Raw genomic sequence first — 11,104 nt, 5'->3', positions numbered from 1 at the left:
TGGCAATTTTTTGACAACTTTATTCATTTTTTTAAGTAAGACTCAAAAAGGAAAATCTTAACAAGCACTGCACGGTGCTTGTTCACATTTTCCATGTTTATTTTATTAAGTAAGATTGTAATTTTAGGTTATAACTAATTTTTAGCTAAACTTTGTCCTAAAAAAATCAGTCGTCAAAATATAACGAGGATGGTCCACCTCACCTACCAGTTCACTAATTAGAATGATCTTTAACTTTAACCATTGAGCAGCTTGAAACTTGGTATAAACATGGCAAAATGAGTTTTCGAGCTCACGGGTAATGCTGCGAAACCTTCCTCACAAGCTTATCCATGAACTGGCATTTCATGTCAAATATTCAGCCAGGGTTGCTCTGCATTGTAGAAGTTCTATGAGAATCTCAAACATTCAACACCTTCCATAAAAATTGCGCAGATGCATATATATATATATATATATATATAGCTAGGTGGTCACCTCAGGATTGTTGTTTCCTTCAACTGGTCTCACTTCTTTAAATGAGAAAGCAAAAGCAGGAAATTATACACATAAGAACCCAAAAATGCAGTCATACCAAAATTAAAATGCAAAGAGAAGGTGAAATGTAAACTCTCTTCCACCAACTACGTACGGTAAACTTGGAAGTCACCATACAACTCTTGCTTCTTTTTCTTCTTCTTCTTTTTTTTTTTCCCTTTTTTTTTTTTTTTAATGAGCAAGTGAGTAACTTTCATTGAGATAAAGAATAGAACGACAAGAACACAAAAAAACCAGATTTAAAACAAACGCTGCAAAATCAACAAAGCTTTGCAACACAACTTGCTATTGAGACCCGGCAAATGCACAAGAGATTACAATACACTCAGGAGAAATACAAAAGTGTTACGATTTTTTAAAGAGATTTTTTTCTTAGGTTTAGTTCATGGGGTGGAGGCTTGGGCTGTTTTTAGCCCATTGTGAATTAAATGCATAGGATAGAAAAAATATTGTTTAGAGATTAAGGTTTGGTGTGATATATTGAGAAAAAAATTGTATTGTTGCATTTTATATTTTTTCCGGTTAATAATAAAATCCATGCAACTCTGTAAACATAAGCAAATTATCGAATTACATAAATATTGTCTTGTATAATTGTTTTCTTTGACACATTTTTTTCTCTATTTCTGCATTTTATAGATTTGAAAATTTTGTGTATATTCCCTACAATCAAGACCTTAATTACAGTTTAACTAGGCAATACACCAAGTACCAATACTACTTGGGACTTTTAACAAGACTCGATTCAGGAATCCCCCAAGAACAACAAAACAAAGGGCCCGGATCATGATAGAATGCTTAAAACGTGCTCTGCCAGCAACACAAGCTCTACCTTCCTACTTAATGAGCTGCATTAAACTCTCCTCTGTTCCTAGCTGACCACCATGAATATGTCGTTTCTTAGGACCCGTAGATGATAAAGTGCTGCTCCCCAAGACACATTAGACAGATTGCGCCTTAACCTATTACCCTTCCAGTTAATTAAACCCAATCAACTATCTCATCCCAATTGATTGCAGCTCTACAAATTAATCATAATTTCATGATCTCAACCCAAGTTCCTGCCCTAGTAGATGTACCAGAATTTGGGGGAACAAGACAGGTTTGTCCTGATCACCAAATTTGGTTGAAGGCAGCTTTCTTTGGATGGCCACCTGAGCATCAGATCTAGCAGGTTTCCAGCAACAATTCCTACCCCTAGGCACTTAAGAAATCTTTGCCTCTAAGCTGCTAGCAGCATCACATATCACCCTACTTTCAACCTGGTATTGAGGACCCCATATGCATGGTTGCCAATAGTCTAGCCATTACGAAATAAACCTCTGAACACCAAGATAATTACTAACTGGCTGTTTGCCGTCTTTAAATTGTAAACTTCTCAAGAATCAAGATAAATAAAGCATTTATAACAAATATTGTATTATTATTAATGTATCATGCCAAGGTCTATATGAGTCAATTATCCACTGGATTCAAAGAACATTGAACACCAAGAATCCAAGATTGAACCTTTTTATTTTTTAAAACAAACACGAAGTTTGAACTTGATACTTTAGAATATCTTCTTTGTCCTAAGACTATTGTATAATTTTTGGTTTGTTTAATAAGCACACAAAAGGGCACACTACATTGAACATAATGATTGACTAAGGGGATGGTTATCCTTGAAAGTTTTTTTTGTCCAATTAGCTTAACTGATAAAGTATCTTGTTATTGAATAAGAGATTTAGAATTTGATTCATGTCTACACAAAAAATCAATTGATTATCAACCAAATGATAAAGAATAATTATCATGAAGTAGACCTCATAAATTTAAAATATTATCATATTTAAAAAAAAAAAAAAATGGCATATTCCTTAACTTTCCCTTTGTCTATTGCTAATAAATTATAGTTTATCCCTCAACCAATAACATTTATTCGGTTTGTCTACTACCAATTTATTAAGACTTCCCTTCAAACACAAGAACCAACCTAGCAATGACAAAGACAGCCTCATTAAAATGTGCAGCCAACAATTTCTATCTTCTAGCATCAATTGAACTCACCAAGAAAATTATCTCCCAGCTCAAGTGTATGTATGGTGTAGTTTTTCTCCCCTTATAAAAGTGTTTTTAGGACCTCACCCTTTCGAAAAACATTTTCTCCCCTTACCCAACTTGTTTTTAGATCAAAATAATCCAATAAATTACACAATTCTAGCATTCCTATCATTAATTTGGCAGTGCTTGTCACTTCAATACTTTTTAGCATTGTCCAAGTACGAGATAATATACTATATCAATGACATAATAAGCTTTACTTTAGAAATTGTGGGCTGGGAATGGATCGATGTACCATTTCTCCATCAGAATGATAATAATAGCATAATATTGTTTTAACTGTTCATCCAACCAATTGTCTTGTCTAAGCAAAAGCTCAAAAGTATTATTTAATTGAATTCGAAAACCTCGGCAGCAAATTTGTTATTACTAGCTTGTTTTCAGCCAACAGCCAACCATGGTTATGTTGTTTAAACAATTCCATTTAATAAATCTATGTATTATATTCCGTTCCAACTGCTCACACACACATATAGATCTGTGTCTTGTGATTAACAAAATCCTTGTAGTCACTGCACTTAAATGTATGATTTGTGAGTTAATAGTATTTTTATAACTTTTTTTACTTATTCATAGATTTAATCTCTCGATAGGATTATCTTACATGACCTTCTTACCCAATAAATAAATCTCATGTAATCAAGAAAAATCCTTATCATAATTCTATTGTGTGAGCAATGTAAGTTCACGACTTAAAGGCTGTTTGACGTGAGGGTTTGAAACAAAACTTCGTTTATTCAATAATTTTTTTTCTTTCCTTTTTCAATGGGCATGAATCAAATAGTAATTCTAGACTTTTAGTATCATATAAAAAGCCACAATTTTTACCACAAATATCCTACGTGATAAGTTATAACTTGCTAATTGTCACTTTCACTTAGACCAATCTTTTTTTTTTTTTTCCTACTAAATCAGAACCCCATTCACATGGGTTGTTCTACAGTACCCCCATTTTTTTTAGGGGTACAGTGCCCACTCAAATCTTGACCCTCAATTGTAATAGTTTTGAACCTGACCGTATATTTTATTTTAGTGAATACCGATTACCAGAAGAGCAAGTTTCTATATAAAAGCAAAAGCAAAAGCAAAACCTAAAAAAACAAAAAACAAAACAAAACAGATCAATTTTTTTTGTCTCACTCAATTCTGAGGGCGAACCAAGCTTTCTGTCCATCAATCTCCTTCCCACATTCCATGGATTTGCTAATCGGTAAAAGTAAGGATCAAAACTAAGCGCTAATTTCCAAATGATCAGTTTGGCTACATATCATTCATCTCTCTATTTGATTTTGATTTGGTTGAATATGGGTAATGGGTATCACTGGCAGCTCACTTCTATGTGAAGGTGGCTCTACTTGTATGTGAAGGCAGCTCTCACTTTTCAAAAAATAAAAATAAAAATTATACATGCAAAAAAATAAAATTATACATGCAAAAAAAAAAAATTATATAAATAATTATTTTAAACTATGTGTTTAGTGACCACCCTGACTTGAAAAAAAAAAAATATATATATATATATATATATATATATACTTTCAAAAATATATTATATACTAAATTAACCTATTTTGACCATCCTAATAAAAATGTTGAACAACTTTACTCGATAATCATAAGAATTTGAGTTCAATATATATAAAACTAATGCTACATTCACAACATTTTCTCAATAATTTCATAATAAATCTTATGTGGTAAGCTGTTACTAATTCTAATTCGAGTTCAATATTGACACGTTTTACCCACCAATAACAGGCTAACAACTTGTTACATAAGATTAGTTATGAAATTGTTGTGATCAATTTATTATTCTCATATCATAATTTTAAATTTTCTCTTTATCTTTTTTTTGTCTTTTTTTTTTCTTATTCACTTTGTCAATACAAAAAAAAAAATTTGTAATATTTCATGTGTTTACGTTTTTTTTTTTTTTTTTTTTTGTGATGTTGATACATTCAAATTGTCTCTTTATTAAAATTTGTATAATTTAAGTTTCTTAATAACCACCATAACAAAAATTTCTAGAGCCACCATTGTTAGATATGGCCATTTATAACATTATTAGGATATGTTCTTAAGAGATTCTTCTTCTCAAGTTCTATTTTGACATCTTTAATTGGTTCTCCTTGAAATAGGTTGAGCCTTGCAATGATGATGAGTTTCTTGTCCTAGCCACTTGTGATGGGATTTGGTTAGTTGGTTTCCATCTAGGTTCTCTTATTAATGTATTTTTTTCTCTCTAATTTGTGAAATTTACTCTAAATGATGTTAGGGACTGTATTTGTTAAGTGGTACTTCTGAATTCAAAACTATGTGAATTTGGTGAAACTATAAATGGTCTAATGTGTATGATGATAAACTAGGCTTTAGGTGTTTGCCATTGCTTTACTGGTTTTGTTGGAAGTGCTTACAAGTCGAGGGCACATTCAGTGCAAAAGAGAATTGGAAATTTGCTTCTTGAATTTTAATCGCAGGAATCAGTTGTGTTAACTTATGTTCATTAATTACTTTTGATAATGTCGTAGGCATCATTTTAGCTGCTAAACTCAATTGGGTCTTCTATTGTTTTTCTTTTCAATTGTTTAGAAAAGTTGGTATTGGCAATTCGGCACATAATGTGAATTAGAATGTTCACCTATACATTTTATAACGGTGGAAGGGTTCTGCAAGTGTTTGTCACAATTGGACATTAATGAAATCAACTACAGATTTTAAACTCTGGTTGGATCTAAAATTTATAAAATAATATTGTAGCTAGCTAGCAATGTATGGCAGATTCTACTGACCATTTTACAAATATTCTCTTGTTTCTGTGGGATGCAATTAATTTACACCAAATATTGTATTATTATGACATGGTGTTTAGGAGTCAATATCCGCTGGATTCAAAGAACATTAAACACCAAATTTGAGCCTTTTTTTTTCTTTTTTTAATTCTCCAAAAAAAATGAACCTTTTTATTTTTATTATCATTATTTATTTATTGGAGAAACAAAACACCAAGTTTGAACTTGAATACAATAGAATGCCTTCTTTGTCCTAAAATTATATAATTTTTGCTCTGTTTAGGGACACTAAAAGAGCACACTCCCATGAACATGATGACAGGATTTATACATTTTTTAATCACAAAAAATGTAGAGGTGTGATGATATTTATGCCAAAAAATTATTTCATTCACAAATGCATAAATCTCATCAAATTCCACATCTTCATAAAAAATAAAATAAAATAAAATAAAGGGGGAAGAGAAAAACCCAAAACATAACCTGTAAGTGAGTAGTTTGAGGGAGAGTCCATTTTGTATCAAATAAAGATACAATTGTATAAAGAGAGTTAGTAAGTAAACTATGTAACTTTGCTTATGTCTTCGCGAAAAAAAGAAGGGGGAGAAAACATTTATTTATGTTTTGTTTTGTTTGGCAGCTGACTTGCCATTCAGGAAAATATATATATATATATATATATATATATATATATATATATATATATGGTAGTGCCTAAATTTGAGGATATGGATGAGAAGTTATAGTAGTAATTTTATAGTATGAGCCTTTTTTTTTTTCAAAATAAAGAAGAGATTTGGGAAAAAAAAATAACTGTGAGATTAGAGTAAGGAAACTTGAAATTTTATTGAAAATAAAAAGGGACAAAAGAAACGGATAAGTCTTGATAAAGGAAAAAGGGAAAAAAAATGTAAAAAGTAAAAACATGGGGTGAGTGGAATATGGGAGAGAAAGGAGAGTTGAGAATATGGAATATAGTAGTGGTTTTTTTTATAGTAGGAGCTTTAAATTTTTCCAAAAAAAAAAAAAAAAGAGAGGTAAAAACATGGGGATGAGTGGAATATGGGAGAGATGTGAGAGCTAAGTTTAAAAACCAACTAGAGGAGTGATCCTGTTTTGTAGGGAATTAGAGATATATTTTTACCGAAATGTCCTATTTAAACTTAAGGGTGTAGGGGTATTTTTGAACCACCCAATTGAGGATCTCAAATAGGAAAAGTCCCTAAAATAGTAGTGTAAATAATAAAATAAAATTATTTTTTTTTCTTTTTTTTTTTAGAAGTGAAGTAATCTTTTACTTTAAGTTATATAATGAATATATATTATGTGAGATTATAAAAAAAAAAATTATATTTGTAGCTCCAAATTTATATATATTAGATTTTTTTTTTTAGAAACCTAAAAAATAATTAAAATTGAAAACATAAAGCACCACAATATGCACATAGATGTAAATGAAAATTCCCTAGATTGAATATATAAATGCAATCCATAAAATAATTTAAAACATAGTTTAGTAGAAACTCCTGTTTAAAATATTAAGATAAAATGTTTATCTATAAATCTAAACATCAAAAAAATCTTATTTCATTTAAATATTTTATATGGTCCCAAAGAGCAAAACGCTAGTTTTCAATCTAACATAATTAATCAATCAAATTAGAGATTTAAAATATTTCCACTTACATCAATTAGTATTTTTTTAGTAATGTTGAAACTTAAGAAATAGTAAACAAATAGATCTGTTTACTTAATTAAATCATCATATATAATCAGATATATTCTAAGGGAAATATATAAGTTTATATATTTTAAGATCATTATTTCATTCTTTTTTTTTTAAGATCATTATTTCATTTATATTTGAAAAAAAAAATGGTAATGATTAATACCTTGATGCTACCGTTTAACAGTCCTCTTCTCCGTCTTGTTTTTCCTCCTAATCATTTCGGATCAAGCTTGTGATGATTGTGTTGCCTGGTTTATATTAGGAATTACTTGGTTTCATAAATATTTTTTTAAAAAAATAAAGCTCGGCTTATTTTAACTCTTTTTCAACATCAAATATTCTTATTTTTTTGTCCTTATCCTCACACCAAAAAAAAAAAAAGTAAATAAAACAAAACAAAATAAGGGTGGGTATACTTGACTCACATGTTGAAATCCTATATCCTTGTTAGTTTTGAAAGTTGGTTCGGAGAATCCAATATTCAAAGGTTTCAAAGCTCATAATTTAGCCAAAATGACCATATACCAATGTTTGGCAAAATATTTAGCAATATACCATTGTTTGTGAAATATTCAACAATCTACCACCTTTTAGAAACTTGAATTTGTGAAATTCAAATTTACCATGTAACTTAAGTTCTTTGAAAAAATAGTCTTCAAGTTTGTCATGCTATTTTTTATAGAACTCGAGTTACATCAAAAAATTTCCATGGAATTCGAGTTTGTGAAACTCGAGTTTATGGCAAACTCGAGTTTCACAAACTCAAATTTTAAAAAAGTGGTAGATTTCTAATTATTTTGCAAACAATGGTAGATCTATACATATTTTGCCAAATAGTGATACTTGGCCATTTTGGCCCTCATAATCCCACCACCACTATTCTTTGTCTACTTAGTTGATTACTATTTTGAGGCATTGCATTGAGGAAGTTAATTAACTTTTTTTGTGGCGGTGAGCTCACATAATGACTGAAATTTAAATATTAAATAGCTTGTTGTATAGACCTGGGATTTTTTGGGGGGGGGGGGAAGAACCGTATATTAGAAAAAGAGTGTCTAACTTCAAAATGAATTAATTGTCTAACTAACAGTAACAATTAAGCTTTTGTGTTTACCCCTAAAATTGATAAAGCAATAGAAGAATAGTTTTTATTTAATTATTGAATAATAGAAGAATAGTTGATAACTTATGTATAATATATAAGTGGTATTTGATGCGGATTAGCATTCCAATTGTGATCAAATTCTTCTCTTCTTTTTTATTTATTTATTTGTCTTAGGATTATCTATTTAGATTTATTTATTTATGTGTCTTAGGATTATCTATTTAGTTTTTGGAAGTGTTACTTCAAAATCACCGCATTAATTACCCTTTTTTAATATATAAACGTGTAGTGAAGTAATTAAAAAATAAGAAAGTTGCTGTTTTTTTTTATAATACACTACACATAGATGGATTAAATGAAGAATTTGGATTGTAATCAAATTTAAAATTTTATCAACTTAGAAATTATAGGAGAAGAAAATTTATATATATATATATTTTTAAATCTAAAAATCTAAAAAAATTTCTACAATTTGGCGAAGATACTTGGCGCAACCACGGCTTCTAAGCCAAACTTTTATTATATTAAAAAAGTTGCTACATATTTTTTATAATACACTACACGTAAAAATTACGGATTAGATGAAGAATTTGGATTGTAATCAAATTAAGATTTTTATCAACTTAGAAATTATAAGAGAAGAAAATTTATATACATTTTTTTAAAATCTAAAAAAAATTATGCGATTTAGTGAAGCTACTTGACGCAACCATGGCTTCTTAGCCCAACTTTTATTATATAGTACATGAAACCTTTTTTTTTTTTTTTTTTGGTTGACCAATCACTACACAACCTTGTACAATTATTCTCACATAATTTGAGCAAACCAAAAGCAAATCAAGCCAAGACATCACCTACACTATTACATGCTGCTTTCTCTTTGTGTTCTTCCTCATCCATTGTATCACAAATTGTTCTGCCTCTTGTCTCTGGCAAACATACTGCAAAAAGCCCACAACACCCTATCACTAACCCAAACACCCCATAGGATGAAATTTCATTTCTGCTCTCAGCAGCCACTAGCATCGGACCAAACACACCACCAAACACAAGTGCTTGTCTCACTAACGAAGTAGCTGAGTTCCTCACACAAGTAGGGAACAACTCTATTGTGAATATGAGTAATATATTGAAGGCAGTAGATGCACTGAAGAAAGATATTAGCTCAAGTCCAATTTGGAATCTTGCCCACACCTGGCCTTTCAAAGCACACATGACACTAAAAATCCCACTGATCATTGTGAAAGCAAGCACCGAAATTTTTCTGTTCAACTTACCTATAAGCAAGATAGTAACCAATGAAGATGGTAGCTCAGATAGGGCATTGAATGTGACACTCAAGTAGAGATTGAATGACAAGTTTCCTAGGCCTAATGGCATGCCATAGTACACCATTCCAATCCCAAAACCTATCACCATAACCGGTAACAGCCTTCTAAAAGCCCATCTTTTCTGCATCAACATCTTAATAGTTGAGTAAACATTCCCATTATTGCATGTTTCTTGTTCAAACGAAACCCCAGAGAAGCTCCAAGTTAAATAACCACTATGGCTAGGTGGTGCAATGCTTTTCAATGTGGCCACCGCTTCTTCTTTACGTCCTCGCACAAATAGCCATCTAGGTGACTCATGAACAAAGAAGTGAACTAACATAGAATACAAGATTCCTGGGATAGAAGTCCATACATAGAGATACCTCCAAGAAGAACCTCTATTCAAATAAGCTATAGCTGGTAGTGATAAGAACCCTATTGTGAAACAAAAGAATCCTATCACTCCCACTTCGCCTCGCCATCTTTTCCCCACAAGCTCAGTTGTTAACACAAGTGCACAAGTTCCAATCGTTGCGCGGCAAAATCCACAAACCAATTTTAAAGCTGAGTAAACCCATATATTCGTGGAGAAAATAGTAAGCAAAGCAGATAGAGACATAGTTAGGCATGAGAGAAAGAGCAAGTTTTTGCGACCAAGTGAGGAATCAGCAAGTGTGGCAAGAACAAGTCCACCCACTAGACAACCCATGAAGAAAGAAGATGCAGGCAAGCCAGTGATAATGGAGGCAGCACACTCTAAGTTCCATTCTGATATGATTGAAGTACGGGAAGGCCAATCCCATGCCCATGAATTCTTTGGAAGATAACAAATGTTGGAGATAGAGTTGCAACCATGTTGATGAGTAGTACAGTGCCATGTTGGGTGTGCATCAGTGAAGACAGTAATGAATGTTTGTTGTGCATCAAATATCCATGCACTTGATACAAGTAGTGCTTGGAGGAATTGAGCCCATCCAAAATCTCCTATACATCTTTCAATGGTGGAATCAAGAGATGGATGGTGTTTTTCTAGAGGTGGAGTGCTTTCTGACTTGACTGAGTTGGGTTGGGAGAGAAGTGGTGTTGAATCGGCCATTTGTAACTATGTTTATTATAAGGCAGGGTTGAGGTGTACGAGGAATGTGAATGAATAAAGGCTTTTATAGTTGTTTTAGGCTAAGGGGAGAGTAAAGTGTGTGCCACTTCAAGCAGCTATGATTGGCACATAACCTAACCTCGGTAAAATATGTTATTTGAGTAGTGTGGGTTTAAGATATGGACATTGTCGTATCAAATATCAATTGTAGATATACATGTTAAAGAATTAATATAAATAAATGATCTTAGAAAGACCAACTAGAATTATTAAAACTTCCCCTCAAACACAAAGAACCAACCTAGCCATGACAAGGACAGCCTCATTAACATGTGCAGCCAACAATTTCCATCTTCTAGCAATCTCAAATGAGAACAAAACAACTTGCACTAAAGTACCATATGAAACAAGTAAAAAATTATTTAGCAAAGA

At 31.5% G+C, this 11,104-nt stretch overlaps 1 protein-coding gene across 1 annotated transcript; it reads right to left on the bottom strand.

Annotated features, from left to right (window-relative positions):
* Positions 1–9,003: 9,003 nt before the first annotated feature.
* Positions 9,004–10,787, bottom strand: LOC142617178 (organic cation/carnitine transporter 3-like). The gene has a single exon (XM_075789910.1). The coding sequence runs from the start codon at positions 10,670–10,672 to the stop codon at positions 9,101–9,103; it is 1,572 nt and encodes a 523-aa protein (XP_075646025.1). The 5' UTR covers positions 10,673–10,787; the 3' UTR covers positions 9,004–9,100.
* Positions 10,788–11,104: the final 317 nt, after the last annotated feature.

This window comes from Castanea sativa, chromosome 11 (assembly GCF_040712315.1).
Source record: "Castanea sativa cultivar Marrone di Chiusa Pesio chromosome 11, ASM4071231v1".
In the NCBI taxonomy this organism is placed as follows: Eukaryota; Viridiplantae; Streptophyta; class Magnoliopsida; order Fagales; family Fagaceae; genus Castanea; species Castanea sativa.
This window is presented reverse-complemented; position numbering and strand designations above follow the sequence as displayed.